The sequence below is a fragment of the Ammospiza caudacuta genome, chromosome 7 (assembly GCF_027887145.1).
Source record: "Ammospiza caudacuta isolate bAmmCau1 chromosome 7, bAmmCau1.pri, whole genome shotgun sequence".
NCBI classification, from domain to species: domain Eukaryota; kingdom Metazoa; phylum Chordata; class Aves; order Passeriformes; family Passerellidae; genus Ammospiza; species Ammospiza caudacuta.
Genome location: NC_080599.1, coordinates 21370802 through 21393511, shown reverse-complemented (window position 1 = coordinate 21393511; position 22710 = coordinate 21370802). Strand labels below are relative to the sequence as shown.

The 22710-nt window shown below is 44.4% G+C and overlaps 1 protein-coding gene across 1 annotated transcript in view; it reads right to left on the bottom strand.

The window, feature by feature from the left end:
- ABL2 (ABL proto-oncogene 2, non-receptor tyrosine kinase) overlaps window positions 1-8314 on the bottom strand; it is a 45017-nt gene extending 36703 nt beyond the window's left edge. The window contains exon 1 of the mRNA XM_058809088.1: window positions 8134-8314. Coding sequence (XP_058665071.1) covers window positions 8134-8314 — 181 coding nt within the window. The remainder of the gene's footprint in view (window positions 1-8133) is intronic.
- Window positions 8315-22710: the final 14396 nt, after the last annotated feature.

Sequence of the window (22710 nt, the reverse complement as noted above, 5' to 3'; positions counted from 1 at the left end):
ACCACAAATCAGCTCTCAGACAATGGATGCTGTTTCTCTTTCACTTGTACTGAAGGGAATGGTGAACACAGAAAAAGCCTTATAATTCAAACTTGTCTTTTAAGAAAAAAATTGCATTAAACACAAGCATTAAGTCCATGTTTATGCAAACCAGTCAGGCCTGTATGACCTTGAGCTCTGCTGCACCCAGTGACCTAATGGAAGAAGGAAGCTAGGTCACTGTTCAAAACATCTTCAAGGTTATTCACATTTCTTAGAGTGCGTTTCCTTCTTCCTAGATGACCCAATTTGTATCAGTTTTTAAAAGATTGGCATAAATAGGCTTTTTTACTGCTAAACAGCAGTACACTTTCATTAATTGGCCAGTTTTGACAGATTGCTGGGTGGGAAACAACACTTTAAAATTTCTTTTTTAAAAAACCCTTTAAGGCTAATCTAAATCATCTTTCCAATTTCCTTCTATTATTAAGCAATTTTCAGAAATACCATTACAGCTGTACCTTAGCTCTGCTTCTGCTCTTGGCTTTCCTAAGCAGCAGCCCAAAATTGATATTCTCATCAGTCGTGCAGCCTCCCACGGGTTTTTGAATAGCAGCAGTAAAAACTGAACAGTCTTGTTAACTCTGTGACACTGCTGGTTAGCAAAAGCAACCCTGAGCAGAAAAGGCTTGGAAATCATCTTGAGAAACTGAGCTGCCCTTGCAGCCTAAGGAAGGCCTCATTATATTAATTTACACTCCAGCTTGGGTTTGAAGGGTTATCTTCACAATCCAGGGGATACGAAATTCAAATGTACAAATATTTTGGGGTTTTGTCTAGGAAACAGATCTGTGCTCTGTAAACACCTTTTAGATCTCTGATATTTAGGGTTAATGTAGGAGGTAATACCAATCTACTTGGATATGATAATACTTAAACAAGCTCCTAGCCCAGGCCAGATTTGTGATGGGGAAATGTCTCTTCACTTTGCAGTTCCTGTGGGTTTTGGGGTGTTTGCTGAGGAGCACCACTCTCTGCAGTTAACTTTTTGAAAAAAAATTAACTGAAAACACAATCTGAAAAACAGGAACACTTCATAGTCTATGCTACATGCTCCAAAATGTCTAATATTTATATAATTTAGCCAAAATTCACACAATTTCTTTCAACCAGAAGCAAGCCTGAAACCTGTTTCAAAATTAGCCATGGTGCTGATCTCAGCTGAGATGACAACAAACAGGAATAGCCAAGACATGCTTGATGCTTTGTTGGGATTATCACTAAAGAAACAAAGGAGAAATGGACATGGAGGTGCACAGGGTCACAAATCCAGAATGTTCTCATCCTCTTATCCTATAATTCAATTGCTAACTTGACCCAAAAGCAGCAGGAGATGGTTCCTATGCCTTTGCCATATATAGCTTATAACAAGAAGCAGCTATATCCTTTTCACTTATAATAAATAATAAAGCCAAGAAAACATCAAATAAACCAGGAAAGAGGCCAAGATCCAACTCAGCAGCATTATAAATGAAAGGATGAGGCATGCTGTCCTATAGAAAAATGAGTGTTCCTTCATTGAAGAGCTACTTTTCTTACATAACTGTAGTCCCAATTCTTGCATCACTATTGTCACAGAAAACTTTCAAGTTATTGTAAGTGAAGCTCCATGTTTATTAATACATGTAGTTATTTTTAATTGAAGTATTCTAGTAAGATTAAGATTCTAAGGTTAATGGTAGAAGAGAAGGGGAAATTCTTGAAAAAGAAGTATGTTTAACAGACCTCTAAAGAGCACCAGAAGATTGAAATAAAACTAATTTAATTTTTAGTGAAGTAATTCTGTACATCTTTGTCTCCCCTTCAAAAAAGGCAAAGTTATTTCAGGGTTTTGTTTTTTTGTTTTTTTTTTTAATTGTTCTGCTGAATTAATTGGTACTGAAAGCCACCTATTAAAAAGTTAATTTACACCCAGCTGCAGACAAGTAATCATAGTGAGAGATGCTCGTGTCTCTATAGAGAAACCCACAAAGCACAGGCAACTTCCTAAGCAGAAATGGGTAATAGAACGAAGCTTTGTTGTTGTGGTTTGCAGCATTACCAACAGGAAGCCTCAATGGTTTTGTAAGTGTCACTTATTCCAGAGAGAACAATCTCTATGGGTAATACCAAGAAATACTTTAAAATAAAGTATTTCATAACCACAAAGCCAGAGAAATGTGAAGGATGATGCAGTAAGGTGAGAAAACCGTGACCTCAGAGCCAGCAAGTCAATGCTGCTGCACCTCAGCACAAGTTTTCTTTCCTGCTGTGGGGAGGGAAAGAGGGCTGCCACTGGCCCAAACAACCAAGAGAAGTATTTCTTTACCAGTCAATACTGTGCTGAAGGCTGCTAAGAAGGAAACTCTATGCCTACATTGCAGATTCACCTGCAGAGCCAGCCCTGGGGCCATTGGCACTGCAAGCCTTGTGTCACCTGTAATTACAGGCTGCTGAAGCACTGCTAAGGGATTGGGGATCTGGGAGATCAGGCTGGACACAGGATGCACCTGAGGCTTTGGTCTGTGCTCATCCATCCATCCATCCATCCATCCATCCATCCATCCATCCATCCATCCATCCATCCATCCATCCATCCATCCCTGGCTTTCTGAAACACAACCAGGTGAAAATGAGCTCTGCAAGCCACCACACAAAACCCACCTCTGTTACTTTTAACAACTTCCCCACCCATCCCTACTGGAGTAAGTACAAAGTTCTTGGTTTGTATTAGCTGGATTTTGATAGTTTCTCATGGCTGTAAACCAGCCAGCTGTCAGCAGTACTTAGAAGGCAGTTAATGGATAGTAAGTATCCTGGAAACATGAAGTTGTGACAACTAAGAGAAATGAGCTAGAATAAATCATGCTAAGGATCTCTGGCTTCAGCTGTAAAGCAAAGATCTACAAGGTACAGTTTGACTTGGGCAAGGACTGGCCTGCTTTAGGAACAAACAAACATGATGTATGCTGAAGTGGGTCACAGAGCAGGTCACTCCTCCTGAACACCAGACATGGTTTTCTTACTGTCCCAGAATCTGCAATAAGTACCAGCCATGAAATATTCCTGAAGCCAAGCCTGCTAGAGCATCTCCAGGAGATAGTCCAACTCTCTCCACTCTAATTCTGTGAGCTGGTGATGCCACTAGATTAAAATAGGATGGTTTAAGACACTTACAGTAATTTGCTTGTAGTGTCCCTGTTCATTTTCCACCGATTTGTTCACTTGGCCATGTCCTTAATTCCAAAAAAAATCCCACAAAAAATTTTTTTTTTTTGCAAAACATTGCACTTGCAAGCAATAGCAAGTTTGTGAAATATTGCTAGAACAACTTGTACCACACCATCTGCTACTTGGGGAGAACTGAGAAGTTAGAGATATGTCTGGGCTTTGAAATTTGATTTTTAAGTTGATTCTGAGTAAAAAATTTTTGAGGTAACTTCATTTCAGTCTTACCTTCTTCAGACTGTGTTCCCTGCCTATGTGAAAAGAATTAGATCAGTAGTCAGTATTATATTGTCCCTTCCAGCTGGTAGCCTCCTCTCTTTTGCAAAATTCATTATACAAAAATCCCAGCTTAACACAAGGTATAAAAATCAATATTTAATGCAATGGATCTGCAGGAATAATTTAGATATCATGGAGAAGGATGCAATAGAGAACACGCCTACAAATTCATGTTCTACAAGGGATGTTCCCCTAGACACTCAGCTGAACTGTCCTTTATTCCCCAAATAATTAGTTAAGAGTTATTTATATATTGTGGTCCCACAAGATTTCTGATTTACAGTACAAAAAGCCAGGCACTGAATACAGTGATTATACTCCATCTGCACAGGGCATTTACTGACAGGAAAGTCTGTGGGCAAGTAGCTCTGGCCTGAGCTTGCTGCATTTCACTGGGATGAAGAATAAAGAACATTTTAGGCAGCCCACAAAGTGCAGTTGTTAAACTGACCCTATTTTCTCTCCTTTCCATTTTCCAGCATCCAGCTTTTCAGTTTCAGAATTTCAAAGGGACAGTGTTATTTATGCTTCTTCCTATTTTAGAATGTTTTTATCATGTGTCATAGCACTCTGACTGCCTTAGGGGAGCTTTAATGATAATTTTATTTTTAAAAGTATAGGCCTATCTAGTCTGACCTTGATGCACATAATAAACGGTTGCTAAACTCCTCCTCTAGAAAACAAAACAGGGAACAAATGTCCTGTGCCTGCTGGATCAAAAGCTCAAGTGTGGCAGAGCCTTCCACTACCCCAAAATATATCACCAAGGCAACTGTAGCAGTATTGCAAACAGGTATTGCAAAGGCTTCCCAGCCAGGATTTAAATAATCTGATTTTCCTGAAGTATGCACTCTACAACACTCAGCAAGTCTTTTTGGAGATGAAAAGCATGCTAACACCATTCCAAAGAGTATCTTGGTACAGTAGGCTGTTATCAGGGCTCTTCTGAAAGAAAATTACAAGTGTCACTGGGCAAAGGTCAAAGCAGCTCAGTAGAGTCCGTTCAGCTTGGAGGTTGTTGGTTGTTGTTGCTTGTTCCCCTTTCCTCAAACAAATTTCTGAAAGGACAAGTAGATAACTGACTTCCTCTTCACTCTCCTGTGCCTTCTCTGGAAGGGAAAGCTCACCCTGTAATGCAAGCACTTCTTGTCTTTGCTGGTTGCACTGATCTGTAAGAATTTGGTTCTAAGTACTGCTCACTGCAGCTCTTCCCTCTGGAGTTGTGGCACTCATGAATTCCAGTGGAGTGCACATGGAAACACCAGTTTGAACAATCCTCATGTTCACACTCACCCTTTCTACTACACCAACAGCAACCAGCATGCTTACAATCCATAGCCTGCTTCTGTGAGTCACTGACAACATGCCAGCAATGCTCACAAAGGGGTGTTTTAAAGGGCTAACTGCAGAAGATTGCAAATTCCATTATTATCTTCTTGCATCCTGGAGAACCCCATAACTAATGGAATCACATGAGGGTATCAGCTTGCTTAGGACTTTTCTGCTCAATGTCACACACAGAACTCAATACCACAGTGAGCTGAAAGCCCCAGCAGCCCAAGTGTCTGTTCTCATGATGGAATAGTGGGGTGCCACATTGCAGATCCCTTGCTCTTTCCAGAAAACATCTTCAAATTCTTTGTTGCAAGTGCCTCTCCTGTAGAGCTTCTGCCACACAAACCATAACCCAGCAAATAATCATGGAACAGACTGGCTCTACTCAATCTCTTGATTCTCAAGGACATCTATGGTTCAAATCAGCTGGGTGAAAATGTTTGTCTCAGATTTCCAGTAGCTTAGCAAAGAGGGTTTTACACTTCACCCATTTGAGTCAAACTGCTCTTCAAAATTCTGTAGCAAAACAGGTCTGAGGCTGAAAACATTGTTTATTTCCACCCTTTTCATAAACAATCCAGAAGAAGCAACTCCTCAAAATGAACCTTGGCAGGAGCACTCAGCAAGGTTTGCTGCTGGCACAATGTGGTAGGAAAGCTGCCAACATGAGGTAGGGATTTATAAACAGGTTGTCTTCTTCACATCCATGACTGCACCAAGGAAGGGAGAAAATCCAGCCCCATCCTGTGACTGGCTGGTTTAGCCACTGGTCCAAGAGTGCTAACCCACAATCCTGTGCTTTTGCATCACTTTCCATACACTGTGAATATATGTCCCAGAAAAAGGATGGAAGGTGGAGTTCAGAGAGAAATTACTAGAAAAGAGGCATCTGGATCAAGTAACACCACCAGCAACCAGAGCATCTCAGCAGCAGAAGCATATGACTCACTTAAAGAAAACCTGGCTTGCTGCTGGCTAAGTAAAACAGGAGAGCAAGGTCATTAAATGAAAAATAAGAATACAAGTTGATGATAAAAAATTCCCTTAGACAAGGAGAGTCAGGATCACAGGAAACAGTTTCTCTGACAAAGGAAGTGGACTCCAGATTTAGGAACACTACATGCATTTTAGTTTTTGCCCAAGACAAGTATTTAAAAAGGTACCCAACTTTATCAGCATTTGCTACAGATTATTAATATTGACTTGTTAACTCATTCCTAGTAAAATGCGAATGGAATCAGGAAACAGTTTAACACAGCTGAGGCATTCACCAAGATGGAAGAGAAGTTTGAAACCTGCTCTGAAACTCTCAAAACCTGGGTTGCCAAAAAGTCCCCCCCTTCTACATAATCTAACAGAATAAAAAACTGTTTCTTGTTTTTAAGTCACACCTTCCGCTACAGTCTACAAGGGAAATAACAAAAACAATCCTAAGTAAAGACCCTAAGTAAAGCTACATCCATTACCTTAGCACTGAAGCAGATAACCTAAGCAATATAAATAGCAGTGAAATTATTTTGAAAGATACCATCACTCTTATCCCAGAGCAAAGTTCTTTTTATGTGGCACTAACAGTTTTATTCAGTGTATTGGCCTTCCAGGCTCATTCTTGTTTCTCATTTTATGGAAGACAGAGCAGAAGGGCTGGCAGGGCACATAATTTGTCTTCTTAGTATGCATGCATGCTTCAGAAAGCTTTTCCTCTCCATTTCCCTGCCACTACATGTAAATAATTCTCCCTACTATCTACCTTTGAAATTTAGTAGGGTATGGAGAGGAGCTAGAAGGAATTGTTCAGGATGCTGAACTAAATTACTACCAAAACATGCAGCAACAACAAAAAGAAGTGCTTGAGTCAGTGTCAACTGGGTTATTGGGAAGTCACTACACATCCCCACATGCTGTAAAGCACTTCCCCAAACGTCCTTTCTGTCCTTGCCTTGTAGGAGCAGGAATCAAAGAGTCATCCTGGCCAAAGCATGAGAAGACAGTTTGACATCAGCAGGAGCGTACACAGCGATCTCTACAGCATTCTGCCCTGCTACTAAAAACTTAGACACACCCCACTGAAAGAAGTGGGGATGTGCATGACTTCTGAGATGTCCTCAACACTGTGAGTGTGCAGTCTGTGATAGCAATGTTTTAGCCAAAGTGCCTTTTAACGTACAAAGATACAAAGAGTAAAACGTGAAGTTGCAATAAAATAACTCTTAGTTTAACTGTGGGTCAGGCACTTGGCAAGCATGTGCTGTTTTGGCTTTAAAGCTGATACTGCTCCCTGAACTCAAAAGCTGTGATAACACTGAGATTTTTAAGAACCAGATTTAGTGGAGTGCTCTTGTTTTGATAGATACTTACAGGTCAGCAGTCACAGAAGATGATATTTACTTTTAGACTGCTGGTTGCACGTTCCTTAATCTTTTTGCTTGAGCTCATTCTATTGAGCAAAAGAAAACGTGTACTGTCAGAAGCAGCCTTACTTTATAAACACTGACAACTCTCTCTCCGCTTAAAGCCAAGCCAGCCAAGCTCTCCAGAGCTGATTCAGGTCTTTAAAATTTGAGATGCATCCGCACATCTACTCTCAACATGCTTGTCAAGGCAGAAAGGTTTCAGTTGATCTTTCCTTCCAAAACTTGGCGACATCTTAACATAATGCATAAATAAGTATATATATATTAAAAAAAAAAAAAAAGAAACATGGTTACAAAGGAGATTTGAAGGTGTGTGGGTCGTTCTAAGAGAGGTTACAGAAACGTGTACATTTCCGGTCTCGGTTCATAGCAGTAAGAATAGAAGTGGACAGAAACTTCAACCTAGAATCAGATGGCAGCTGTAATAGCCCAGTCAAAACGAAATTGCTCGCTCTGTCAGGACCTAGACAGTCCCACAGACGTACAACGGCAAGTCACAAACGCCTCGGCAAGCAGTCGGACAAGGCACATGTTACCTTTACCTTTGTAAACAAAACCAGAGCTCGGAATCGCTGCGGTGACAGCGACCGAACCCCGCAGGTCCCGATTCCCGGCGGTGCCACCTCGCTCCCGCCGGGGCTGGCGGGCAGTGCCGATCCCCAACTCCAGCGGGTCGGGGGGAAGCTCCTCCGAAGCCGAGCATCCCCCGGGACGTGGCGGCCGGGGCGAGCATCCCCCGGGACGTGGCTGCCCCGCTCCCCCCGCCTGCCTCTCCCCTCCCCCAGTAAACCCACCACAACAAAAGAGGGAGGGGAGGAAGGCCGATCGCGCCCCTTTCGCCCTCGCCCCGGCCGCTCACCGTGCTGGGTGAAGACATTGAATCCTCCCTCTGCGGAGCGCCCGGCCGCCTCCCGCCGGCGGCCCGCCGGCCTGGCCGCGCTGCTCCCCCGCAGACCCCGCGGCTGCTGCTGCTGCTGCGGCGGCGGCTGGTGCTGGAGCCCCGCGCCCGGCTCCCCGACGCGGCCCACCTGCTGCCCCATGGCGGGCCGCGCTCACATCCCGCCGCTCCCGCCGCTGCCGGCCCGGCAGGCGCGTCCCGCTTCTCCCGAGGCCGGTCCCGGCGGCTCCCGCGGAGCTCCGGGCTGGGGCTCACGGGCTCGCCCCCGCAGCCCCCGCCGCCATCTTAAACCACAGAGCGCCGGCGGAGCGGGGACGGAGCGGCTCCCGCAGCCGCCTCCGGTCCGCCCAGGGAGGGGAGGGAGCGAGGGAGGAAAGGAGGGAGGGAGGAAGGGAAGCTGGGATAGAGGGAGGGCGGCTGCCCCCGCAGCCCAGACCGCCCTCCCGCGGCAGAATCCCAGGATTGTTTGGGTTGGAAGGGAGCTCTGTGGATCAGCCAGGCCCAAGGCAGGGTCACCTGGAGCAGGTGACAGGAACACGTACGTTCAGGCGGGTTTTGAATTTCTCCAGAGAGGGAGACTCCACGCCTTCCCTGGGTAGCCTGTTCCAGTGCTCTGCCACCCTCAACGTAAAGGAGTTCTTACTCATGTTGAGGTGGAATTTCTCGTGCTTCAGTTTATGGCCATTGCTCCTTCCTCCTGTCTCTGGGCACCACTGAAGAGTATGGCACCATCCTCTTGGCACTGCCACAGGCAGACACATTAGGGGGGGACCAGCACACGAAAGAATGCACATGGGCACAGGCTGAGGGGCAAGAGCCACCCAGGTGACTCGCCAGGTCACCCCAGGAGAGGCCTCTCATCCCGGCCATGAAGGCAGTCCAGGAGAATCACAGAATCTCCTGAGATGGAAAGAACCTCTTAAGTCCATCTCTCAGCCTTGCACAGGACAGCCCCAAGAACCAAACCTGAGACTGTCGTCCAAAATACTTCTTGAACTTTGTCAAGCACTGGCCGTGGCCTCAAGGCTGCCCCAGTCTGAGCAACACTGTCCCTTTAGGCTACAGCCAGGCTGGTTTGCCTACAAAGCTGAGCAGGCATGAGGGTAAAGCCAGGGCCATGTGCCCAGCTGTGGAAGGGAGCCACGATGAGCTTGTCCTAAGCTGTGCACAAGGAGGTTGTTGTAGCCAGGTGAGGGGCGGCCTCTTCTCCCCAGCAACCAAGGACAGGGCAAGAAGACACAGCCTTGAAGCTGTGCCAGGGGAAGGCCAGGTTGGACATTAGGATTCATTTCTTCACAGAAAGGGTGATTAGACATTGGAATGGACTGCCTAGGGAGGTAGTGGAGTCACTGTTGGGAGGTGTTTATGGAAAGACTGGATGTGGCACTCACCACTCACTGGTTGACATGGTGGTGTCAGGTCAGAGGTTGAACTCGATGAGCTCAGGAGTCTTCTCCCACCGAACTGATTCTCTGATCTCCGTGGGTTGCCAGGCTTCGGGCTGATTCCTTGGGTTGATTCCACTCCCATCTAGACTTGTCCTGGCCAAGGAGGAAAGTACTGCTGTGTGAATAACATCAGGAGTGGTTGGCAGCAGCATCTTGTTGTTGAGTGAACATACAATTCTGTAACTAATTAGTAAACCAACTTTTTTTGCCTTTTGTAATATTAGCATAAGGTGCTCCAGTCAAAGCAGAAGGCAGGAAGTTCTGTCCTGAAAGATAATGGTGCTCATCACAGTTTAGAGGAGCTGGGCAGTTGGAATTTTTTCTCTCTCCATGCTAGCAACTATTTCAGCAATGTCTTGGTAATGTTGTTTCATCCTGGATGAGCCGCAGCACCGCTCCCCTCAGATGCCTTTACCACTGAGAACTGATGTGACAGTGACAAATTGGCTTGGTAACACTCAGAGCCAACCAGCTTCCAACCTCTGTTGCTGTCCTGTGATGGGAAGGTGAGGAGACGTTTCTCTCAGAGTTTTGTGAAAGCCAGCTTTCAGTGACAGGAATCTAAGCTCATGTTCTACCTTCCAGGGAGCTCACAGTGGTGCATGAACCCAAACTGAGCCCTGCTGCAATAATAATTCTGCCTAAAATAGGGGTGGCTCATCCCACTGGACTGATGTGTACTCTGACAGGCTGGATGGAGTAAATGGGAATGAGGAGCACGAGGAACCAGAAATGCCTTAACTTGCTAAATTAATGGACTAAGAACATTTGGGAGATCAGGACTTCCAAACAGACCTGCTAATAACACACAACAAAACAGTTCTTAAAATAGTGCTGGGAACATGCAGGGTGCAGCACGGGGTACATGGTGCCAAGTCCAGGACCTTGTACGGACATGGTTATGTGAGTATGAGCAGAGGCTGTTCCTACAGAGTGGGCAGTCTCGGGCAGAACCAGCCCATGGTAAACTCTGCAGTGGAGCTATTTCCTGGTCCCATTCCAGCTAGAATTTGCAGGATTTGGCATTTATAAATGGTTTGCCTTGTAAACAAAATATATGTTCTCTGGAGACTGTAGAGACAACAAACACAGAACTCCCTCGTGCCATTTGCAGTTGCCACGTAGCATAGAGCCACTCTTTAAAAATCTACAGAAATACTGTTTTTCTTTCCTAATGCTTTTTACTTGCTGATCACGAAGAACTATCCAGAGGAAGGTTATTAGTATTTTAAAAGAAGATACAAGTGCCAAGAGATTGTTATATGCAAGTGCACCAAGGAGAATTGGATTTAAGCAGTGTTCTTATTCCTCAGATCTCATGAAATCCCTCATTTTCTCTCCCAGCACCTTCTGCACATAGAACAGCTTGCTGTGGGTTACATTAATGTCCAACTTCAGGAAACTTGTCTGACACACAAAACCATCTTTTCTGGGGTTGGGGTCAGGCAGAGCGTTTTTAAGAAGGCCTGTTGCAAGGAGAAGAGGGTAGCAGCATGGAGGTTTTGCTGCTGTATAATAGTTTTTAAAGATCATGCTGTACCCTGTAGAAAAGGCAAACCCAGAGCTTCAGCCAATTTTTGATGTGTTCTAAACAAGCTAAACCCTCAGACTGTGCCCCACTGTAGTAAGCGTCCTAGCAAAATATATGTATTGTACAAGTGGCCTTGCCCCAGTCCTAGTTGTTCCAAATGGGCTGCAGCTGTGATGTCCTTAATTGGGTGGCAGCTGTGGCTAATGAAGATAACTGGGATAAAAGGGGGTGGGCTGGCCAGTCAGGGAGAGCCTTGGAGGAGCCCTGATGAAGAAGTGGGAACAACACTGCTGTGAAGAGCTGCCTGTGAGAAAACCACCCAGAAGGTATGGGACTCTAGAAGTATGATATCAACAATATAATAACAACACCCCACTTGGTCCCCTTGGTTCACTGATCCCCTCATCAACTTTGTCATATAAACAGGGGATGCCCTGGTTGGTGACAGCTCTTCTGGTCCCTGCTAGAAGAGCAATGGGGATATAAACAAGAAACTCCCCAAACTGAAAAGGACTCTGTGCTGCTGAGTTACTGATGACACTGAGCCACACCATTCCTTGTTGTTTAAATGGAGGCTAAAATAAGTATTTACTTCACAGAGTGTCACAGTTATTAACCATGCAAAGCCAAGAGGTAAGACCTGCACCAATGTGTCTATTTTTATCAGCCTCATGAAGCATCAGGAACAGGTTGTTTTTCAAGGGTAATTTCTTGTGAAGAGGTCTGGCACCATGTGTTAGTGAGGCATCAATAACAGTTACTGTCCTGGTGATTTTGGGTTTCCAGTCAATCTGCCATTCATGAGCTGTTCAAGTAAGGGGTAAAAAGCACCAAGGCAGCACTGAGGTTACAGTTATGTGCCTGAGAAGAAATGTGGTATTTCTAGAAACACTTCTGAACTGACTTTAAATATTAATGGTATATCCATTTCTTGAAGCTTCTTATAAGCACTGACAATGCATGTGCTCCAAAAATCACACACTCAAAAAAATTGCTGGCTGAGCAGTCTTACATCATACTGTGCATGACAGTCTAACTGTCCTCTGCCTGAAGCGTGGGTTCTGTGCCAGAAGGAGCCCGTGGACAAATTGGAGACTCCTGAGCCTGAGTGTTAACTGGGCAGCTTCTATTTGGAACTTAGGAAAAATTAGCTAGAAGGATGCTGGTGGCAGCTTAAAAATTAATTCCAGCAGTAATCTTTGCTCTTCTTCCTGATCATGTACCTTCTGTATACCAAAGCTGTACAGAGAAACAGATGTGTGTGAAATATTTGATGGGTATTTAAGATGCAGGTGTATTAGTTAAGGTGTTTGCTAAGTGAGTAGAACAGCAGAGGCCTGATTGAGGGATATTTGTGTACATCAAGATTTTTGTACCTTTATTCAGTGCCAGAACAAAGGAAGCTCCCCTGGGCTGTCTGCAAGGCAATGGGTACTGCCCACCACACAGCCCAGGGCAGTGCTGCTCTGTGTCCCTCTGCCCCTCCAGGCTGCACCCACCTGACTCCAGGCAGCCACCTGGCTTCTGGGGTTCAGCCACCATGGGGTTCTGGGGAAAGGCTTTAAAACCAAAAAGATTTAAGAATCTGATAAAGGCTCTGTGACACAAGGTTAGTTACTCTGCAGTAAATGTTGAAAGCTTGTAAGTGCTGAGTTGTATCAAAGGAGGGTGTTGTTTCTTGGTGTAACCTGTTCAAACACTCAGCCTTTCATCTCTGACTGACAGCTCTTAAAATGTCTGCCCAGATCTGTCCTGGCACAATAGATAGTGTTTCAGTGTTGTCTTAAAAGTTATTTTGAATCACTACTATGATTTAAATTAGCATTTATGTACAGTGCATGCAGGAGAGCTTGGGGTACTCTCATACCTCTTCAGTGAGAGTCTATGAAGTTAAAAGCTTTCTGGGGAAGTAACAGTTTTTGCCCAATAGTACAGAAGGGTTCACATGCAGCCCTTGGCAGATGAAATTCCTCTGTCAATAACTCTCTTCCACCCTAGATGAAAAAACCTACACGTACACTCTCCCACAAATGTGTATCCCACCACCCAAATCATCCTCCTCCTCTGTGAAGGCAGCCTTTTGTTCTGTCTTTTCTGCTGCTTCAGCATTGTCTTCATTCAAACCATTCTTCTGACACTGCCACAAGTCTAAACACTGATGCCAGCCAGGAGAGCCAGCAAAGGAAGGGCTCCATGCATAGGGGGAAAGGGACTGGGCCCACGGTGTTGTAGTGGAAAAGATGAGTGTGTAGAGACAGCCAGCTCACCACAGCATCTCAGGCATCCCCATTCTTCTTTTATTTGGCCCTGTGTTTTGGGGTTAGGTATGCTGGGTAACTAAGCACCCTCACGGATCAGAACTGTGGAGCTTGTGCATGTATCTGTCAGCTGTCAGCAGCAGCACATTACCCCTGCTGAGGTTCTGCAGGAGCTGTGCCCATCAGGGTACCACACGTAACCTCACACAGCCTCCAGCAGAGTGGAGCCAGAGGTGGGGAGAGATGGAATTAAGGAGATTATAAACTTCTTCAGGAATTTCTTTCCTGTCCAATATATTTTTCTAAGTTCTACAGCTGCACCACCCTTCCCAAGCATCTGTTCCAGGCACCAAAGGCTGTAGAAGAGTATGCTAATAAGAACATTAAGAATGTTGTTTGTTTGCCTTTTTCTGTGGAACATGTTGCCTCTACCAAACAAAAATGATGACAAGTCTCTGCATCTGCTGGGAATTGCAAATTAGTACTAAGCTTGCACAATGATCACTGATAAAGTACATTTGCTGAGGTAATGTGAGGTCCCTCGACTGTGCTGATGATGATTCAGGCTTTTAGGCATTCAGCTGCAGGTGGGTCAATAGGAATGTTTTGCCACTAGAGTTCTAGCACTGCCTTAATTTATGTTTAGGAGCCTATTTTTTTATGATTCCTAATTTAAAATCTTAGTAGCTCATTGGACAGTGAAGGGGTTCTCTTGATTTGCAGATGGAAGCTTTTCTTCATGTGTTTTCTGTTTCCTCTCAGTGAGAGGTTTGTATCCAGAGAGCTGACATTTAGTTAAGTGATAGCAAATGCTTCAGAGCACTGCTGTACTGCAGTTCCTCCACCAGTGCCTTGGAGAGCAGCCTTGTCCCAGCATAGATTCCTCTGATGACTGCTGAGCTGGGTTTCCATTAGCATAACCTCTGTGGCAGTCCAAAACAAAGATACATTAAAAACAAGATGTGAAGCTAAAATAAGATGGAATTAGAATCAGAGCCATTTAGCTGGAAAAGATCATTAGACTCTGGAGTCAGCAGTGCTTCCTCTCCATGTTCTCTGCTTCTTGTTTCTCCCCTAATATCTCCTTCCCCTCCATCTTGCCCAGTACCTTCACTTCCCTTTTCTAAGTTGTGCTGAAAACCACATCTTCAGAAGATGCCTTTGTTGCAATAAGGAATCCCACAGTGACTGCACTCCTAGTATTGTTTTCAGTTCTAGACACTTGTGAATATAACCTTTGATCTCATAAGGAAGCCTGAGGATACAGCTTTTTGCAGGATTGCTGTTCTGTGTAACACATTTAGGATGGCAGGGATCCAGCCTTGCTCTGGCCATGGATGGTGTCATGCTCTGTGCAATGTTCCTAAACAGTTAAATCACTTTGAAAGTCAGAGTATGCTCTAAAATGTTGTTATTGTTTCATTCCACAAAGTCTGGAGAGATTCTTCCTTGACAAGCTTTTTCATTTGATTATGCAAGAATTGTAAATGCTTACTTTATCTTTCAAATAAATGACACTGTGTTCCTTCCTCAAACAGTTATTACATAGCCATGCTTTGCAGTTTCCAACTTTAATGTTGATCCTGTAAAAAATGCTTACTAGTGTGAAACTCTAAAAAAAAAATAATAGTAGGCACTGAAGCAGGAGAAGGCACCAGAGTTTTGTAAGATGCTTCTGTGAATGCATTTGTGTGTGTGTGTGTACAGAATAGACTGGTACTCAAGAGAGCAGGATTTATGTTTATAATCAAATCTCACTTAAATCTAAAACTTGTTCCTTCTGTTAAACATGCAAATATTTCCATTTTCCTTGCAAATTCTGCCTCTCTGCTCATTACCAAACCTTTTAGAAAAGACATAAGCCCAAATTTTACTCTGATCAGGCACTTAATGTGTTCTGTGTGGTCTTTATTTAGACTGTAAACTTGCTGAAATAGGAAATGTCTTATAAAAAAAACCAACTACACTGTCTCATTTCACATCCAAATTCTTCTCCCATACCAGCTGTGTGTGTTTGCCTAGCAGCAAGTCTCCTGTTAATGAATGACTTGTTCTCATTAGCTTGTCAGGCTGGATGTGTAGCTTGTAGTTCCCACTCATACAGAGCAGCACTCCTTCCCTTGTAGCTTCTGCTAAATCAAACAATGGGATACACAAAGCCTTGTGTCTCTGAGCCTGACCTTTGTACTTGGAATCATTAACTACCACACAATGCCAAAATAAAGTAAGTAGCTGCTGCTTAAATATATTTAACATAAGCAGAGCCTTATGGACTGCCTGGTGTGGGGATTGTCACAGGCTTTACCATGGGCTGCCACTTCTATACCTCCTTTAAAAGAGGGGGAAACTAATTCTCTGACTGGCAGAGCCAAAGGTGTTGCTCTCAGTATATTTGTTTTGTGAAGCTGAGGTCCAGAGTAGATTCCTGACACCTCAGAGGTTTGCAAAATGAGGTCCTGAGCAGCCTCATCTGACTTTGAAGCTGGCTGTGCTTTCAGCAGGAGACTGGACTAGCGATTGCTGCCAACTGAAATTCCTGTTCCAAAAAAAGTTTCCTCCATTCAGGGCATTAATTAAAAGTCTGTCCTCTAACTAGGCTGTATTTTTTACAAAAGCCATTGGAACTGAATATTTCTTAAATCTTCATCTCTCCATCCAATTTGCATAAAACTGGCCAAGAAGTTCAAAAGTTACTGGGAGAAAAAAGCTGGGGCAGAAAGACAGACATGCCCTTCCTCATACACATAGGACAACTGTACAAGCCTTGTTTTGTTAAGGAAACTTTTCTTCCCTTTATGTTAGTGCAGAAAATTGTCAAGTGTGCATCTAATGAGGCCTGAAGTCATGCTACATACTCCCAGCTGCAGCCAACCTGAAATAATGCCTCCCCAGAGCCAACAGCACATCCCATGCAGCCGAGGCATTTACTGTGCAATCCAAACTATGCAGAGAAGTTGAGACATTCAGGAGCATCCCTAAAACCAGGACATCATCTTTCTGATGGCAGAGATTGCATGGTTGTGCTCACAGGAGCTGTGTTTCAGTCTGCCTGGGGCCTTGCCCATCTCTGCCAGCAGACACTGGAGTGTGGCTGGTACCTCTCAGTAGTCCTCAGCTTTCCCATAGCCGGGAGTGACAGAAAGGGGAATTTGACCTCAGCGTGCTAGAGACCGCCTGGCTGTCTGCCTTTCCCTTTTTGTCTGCTCTTTCTGAGGATGCAGTCACACTACCAAATTACCTTGAGTCATCTGTCCTGGAAGTTTTTCCCATGGGTTGCCTGTGATAAAGTGTGAATGTGCTGTAGGCACACAGTTTGTGGTAACTGGGAGTGGGGCTGTGGCTGAGCCTCATCCCTAATGGAGTACAGCTGTGACAGGCAGGTGAACAGCATTAAAGGTAATGAGACATGGTGTACAGAGGGCACACAGCTGTAATGCATGTAAGATGAAGAGTGTAAAAGGTTGTGCTGTAGAACAATAAAGAGCTGCAGATGCTTGAAGCCTTTTTTGGTGGTGGTTGTGCCTCCGCTGTCATCCTGGCATGAATGTACTAGAAGCATTTTAATCTGTGCTGTGAGGGGAGGCACTGGTGTGGTGTGAACCCACTGTGGACCTTATGTGCTTCTGGGATATCCATCTACCTGAGCCAACATTACATGCCTTCCCAAAATCTTTTCTGCAAGGGCCAGGTTCCATAACTTCAGTCCACACAGCTTGCTGATCAGCCAAGAGCCTCCTTCAGCAGCCAGAGCAGCAGATTATTCTGTTTCCCTCTCTCCCAGATTGCAGAGAACACACCTATCTTCCTCTGCTTTTGATGGCTTTGGAAAACGTTACTTCTGTGTTCCTGGGAAAGAGCTTCAGAGCACTTCTATTTTCTGCCTCACACGGAAGCAGAAACTGTGAAATTATCAGCATCCTCTGGTTGTATGTTCCCCGGAGCTGTTATACTGTGCAGTCTGAAATAGACATCCGGCCCCAGGGAATTGCTAATGATGCATTCAGTCTCAGCATGGCACATGCTCATTCCTGGGGAGTTACTGAGTTAGCATTTATAGTTCTAATCTTTTCTTCGGAGTAGATGAAGCCCTCTGATTTTCCCTAAGCACTGAGGTCTTGGGTGTTGGATTCTCTTCTCATGACAGCTTACTTGGAATGTCACCAGAAAGCTTTCAGCCTGGATCCTTGCTCTGAAAATCATAGACTACAGTAGTATCATGCCAGAATTCTTCCATAACTTGGTGTCTGATCAGCAGGCAACAGGAAGCTGAGGTCTTGCTAGACACAGTTGCAGAATAATAAACTCAAGATTTCTGTGCTGAAGATGGGGACTTGTACTGAGGATACTGGAAGCCTTTTGCACCTCACAAATAGAAAGCAGAGTCAGCAGCCCCTAAGGAAAGCACAAGTGGAAAAACTGTGGGGAGTGAGCACTGCTGGATGTTTTGATGGTGGTCCTAAGTGTGGGTCCCTACTGTAGAGAAACAGCAGTGGTAAAGGACGAAGTGAATTCACTCAAGGTTTACCTTGTTCTCTGGTTGCTTTGTCAATTTATGTCTCTCCAGTCACTTTTTGCAATGAGGCATTTTTTGTGTGGGCAAGGATTGAACTAACAGGAACACTTTTACTATATTTCACATTAACTTTCTGGTGAAGACAAGACCTCTCTTGCATGACCTACATGCCTGAACTCAGAATCCCTCTCCTGGGCCTGCCATCTTCAGATTTAAATCCTTTAAACAAGCTCAAGTTTTCATCTCCTCATCCATATTTCCAAAGCTTGTAAGCCTCAAGGCACTAGGCCAACAACGGAATAGTGCTGAGCACAAAGATGTTTTTGTAACCACATCAACTCAGCCCAAGGCAGATCAACTGCAGCAAACCCTGCAGATTGCTTTGCCTCCTGGTGTAGTTCTGTTAGAACCTCCCATATCTGCCAGTCTTCAGCTGATAGCAAAAATGCCTCTTTCAGCTTTGTAACTCCTATTTTCTCCACTTGCAGCAAAATGCTGCTGAGAGTTGCCAGAGACTCAGCTGTGACACAGATCTATCTGAATTCAGAGGTTTGGAAGTGTTCCTTCACGCTTGTCATCTCCTTCAATAAGCACTGCCTTGTACCAAGCCTGTACATTCTTTACTGCTCTATTTGTTGCTATGGCCCATGGTGCCAAGTTTCAGTGACATTCTCTTGGGAGACTATTTTGGGTTTTCCTTCCTTCTGCTTTGTTTATGCTCCTGGCCCCTGCAGTGTTCTCCCTTACCATCATCCAAAACTTCTTCCCAAGCAGGAAAGCACTGCCCTCTCCAGTCCCTCCTTGGCATGAATCATTGCAGCAGAGAAGCAATGGATGGATTCCCCTCTAGCCAGGTGTTTCTAAACTCAGGGAGAAGCAGGAAGGAACAGATAGGACAGGCCTTGAGCAGAGAAAAGGGAGGTTTTTGGCAGGGGAGCTACAAAGGCACAGTGTTGTCAGTCCGTGTCAAACTTGGGAAAGGCACTCACAGAAGAGAGAGCAGCAGGATGTGCTGCCTCATTGCCATGGAGACAACCAAAGAGCTGGCTGGGCAGATTTAGAAATGTGTCCTGCTTGGGATGACTTTTGGTACATGTCATCTATTTTTGCAGAGATTAAAACAAGGTGGAAAAGAGGAAATGTCTGATACTGAGAGTAAAAACCTGTTTTCTTTCATAGTTTACAGCAGAGAGCCAATCTTTTGTGGCTTAATGGAGATACTTGTTCTCCTCTGAGAAATATATCCTGGTTTTGATGGAGATTATTTTTTTTCCCCTGTCCTTATACTTTTTTCACCAATCACTTTTGGCATTCTGATTCTAGATGCCTTTTCAATGCTCTTGGACTTCTCCATGGTGCTCCCCATGTGACATTCCCTGCTTCACATTTCTCTGCAAGGTCTCCCCTTGATGACCCCCAGGATCTCATACCCAAAAAGGCTGATCCAGTCTCACCATAGCAAATCAGTGGTTTTTGTCTCACATCTTTCCCACTTGATTACAGCAAACAAAAAGTTATTTGTCCCCAGAACCTGCACTTTGCAAAGTACAGAAAAGGTAGAACTGCATGATTACCTGTAAACAGCAGCCTTGGGAATCATCCTGGATCTCTCATTCCATAAGGATTCTCTTCCATGTCCATCAGCAGTCAGCACATTTGTACTGCAGCAAATAAATGGGAGACAAAGAATTGACACAAAATACTGGCATACACTGTTTTCTCCACCTCAGCAGCTGTGGGGAGAGCAATAGCAAACTGGTTTGTATTTATTTAGGAAAAGGAGAAAGGATGCACATGCTTATGAAAAATGGAGAGGCAGAGAGTAGTAAGCCTTCATTAAGGCTTACTGCCACAAGAGCAGTAAGCCTTCATTAAATTAGGTATAAAATGTCTGACCTTCACAAGGAAGGGTCCCAGGTGTGCAACACAGCTGGCAGTCTGTGGAGTCACAAGGAGCATGTACAGTTGCTGCTGTAGGAGTGGGAAGGAGATGCTGGCCAAGTCCAGTGCCCTGTTTCCACAAAAATATTTAGAAAGTCATTATATGCAGGAGAGTCAATACTGGTAACTAGATCTGTTTGTTCTGGAATGCATCTCTCTGAAGTCACCCTTCCAGGGTTGACTGCACATTTAATTCCATGTATTCCTGCTGAAACAACTTCAGAGACCCTCTCACTGAGGCAGTTCAATATTTTCATGCATTTTTAATAAGCAGCAGAGTATGCTGCAGAATAAATCTGAGGTTGGGTTGAGCTGGTGACACAAGGAGAGCAATGATATTGTATAATGTGGTTGGGACCCAGGTGAAGTTGTTTCCAAGCCCAGCAGAAAGAGAAAGCTGGTGTGGCAGAGAGGGTAAAGAACAGCTTCAGAGAGCACAGTTCAGCTTAGTGGGGTGAGACAGTATTTATACAGGTTCAATACCTCTCATAGTTTGATGTTTAGCCAGACTAGAAGGATCACCTCCTTTTTAAACATACTGAAGAAATAACCTCCTCAACTTAAACAAATATAACCCCAGCTATTACACCATCCCAGCTGGCAAGATTCATTCTATTACCTAAAATGGTAGGGAAAGGCAAAATTAATTACTCCTAAAAAAAAAAAAAACAATGCAGGTTTCCCTTTCAGCAATGGAATCACAGCAATTAAATTGGCTGTTGCACCTCCTGCTTGGTCATGGCAAGTTCATCACTTGAATTCCTGGCCGGGAGAGGAAGCCACGATGGTTTGCAGTAGGGCTTCACTTTCTTTTTCCTTTTCTTTTTCTTTTTTTTTTTCCCAAGGATGATTTCAGTTCAGTAGCAACAAGCAATGTGATTCTGAGTAAGGTTACCACTGCCCTCTGCTGAGAGAGATGGGGGCATTTCTTTCTTTCATCTGCCGGCAAAACCAGCACCTTTGTGGCTTGGAAAGTGAGTGTAGCAGCTGCTGCTGCTTCTGCCTTTTCTTCAAAGTTTGCTGATCTGAATCTCTCACACCAAATATTTTGAAAACTCTATGCCTCACACAGGAGCAAGGCTATTTATGGACAAAATCTTGACATGATGATAGCAGAAACTGTGAAAGCTTGAGCCTGAGTTTTTAAAAAGCAAACTTTATGATTTATAAACACTTCAGGCATCCTCAAAAATATGATATCTGCTGGAGCTACTTTTTGGCTTTCCTGCCAAAATTCAGTCATGCATTATCAGATCAGGCTGAAGTCCTCCACAGGTTCTTGAATTATTTCCTTTCTAACTGTAGCACTTGCCTGACCGAGTTCTGGCCTCAGTCTTACATGCACACCATTATTTCTGGTTATGTAAAAATGGAAGCTCATTCAACGCTGCATTTATAACTGGCTTTGCATTCTAAATCTGACATTGCTGTCCTTTTCTTAATGTTTTTCAAAGGAAAACATTTAAGTGGAACAGGTAACAATATTTTTCACCACTTGAGGGAGCTCCTTCATTTATCTATCAGGATGTTCCCTGCACGTGGGGAAATTCTAAACCACACTTTGCAGTTAATTGTAGGATCTGCTGACATATGTGAAAGCCATCGAGGATCTCAAGTGACTGAGTTTAAAGCTAAGATAGAAGTTTTAAAGGAATTAATCATCCTGGTCAATAAATGTGGGCAGCAGAAAGAGCCACAGCTGCTCACTCCCTAGGCTGACTGATCCCAAAATTCTTAAAATAGAAAATAAATTAGAGTGACTCAGAATTAAAAGCAGGCAGTATTAATCACATCTATTTTCCAGTAGTGCCAGAAAATGACAGGAGGACCCAGGACAGAAATAAAGAGAAGGAAAGAAGGAAATAGAGAATATCCCGAGTTAGAAGGGACCCTCAAGCATCAGCGAGTCCAACTTTTGGCCATGCACAGGAGATCCCCAAAAATCACACCTTGTGCCTGAGAGCATTGTGGAAAGGAAAAAGGAAAGGAAAATAAGGAAACAAGCAGTGCTGCTAAAGTCAAGCTGCTGCCTGGAGCTGGGAAGGTGAAAGCCAGTGGAGCTGAGGGAGGAAATCGGGGTATCAGAGCCAAGGTTCCCGCGTCAACAATGGGAACGACCACGCGGTGATTCAGGCAGGAGTGCTCAGAACGGCTGCGCTTGGGCAATCATTGAGCAATGCAATGAGGATTAATGTACAACACTCCAGAAAATCAGGATTACAAGCACCGTGGTGACAAGCGGGGTAAATGATGCCGCCGATGAAACAATGCAGCAATTTAGAGTGGCAAAGACAATAGCAGATGATGGGCGTGAGTGGCAGGAAGCAGAGGAGGCAGAGGCTGCTCCCAGCTGCCTGTAAATAGTGGGAAGGAAGATAAGGAGAGCAGGCACTTGGTTTTTCGGGGAGCTGCAGGCAAACAGCCTCTAAAGAGAAGGGAAGGAAGGCTGTGAAAAAGCTCTTCCAGGGAAAAACCCAGAGAGCAGGGAGGGAGCTCAGTGCTTGTCACAGGCCTGACAGATTTGTCAAGAGTGCCAATAAATCTGGTGGCACCTCTGTACAGCCTCTTTGGGGCAAAATCACCAAAGCAAATTTATTCTGAAGGTTAGCTGCACTTTTCTTTCTATTAAAGTAACCCCATTTTTCTACCACCCAGAGTCAGGCTTTTAGTAATTGGATGAAACAGTTTCAACAAGAAGTTGTTGAACCTTAGGATGTTTTTGTACATTGAGTATTCTGTTGGGTTTTGCTTTTTATTTTGTTTACACTTGCTTGCCCAGCCAATGCTGGCCCCACAAGTTCATTGTAAATAGCTGGCACAGCACGTTTGGAGTGAGGGCACCACAGA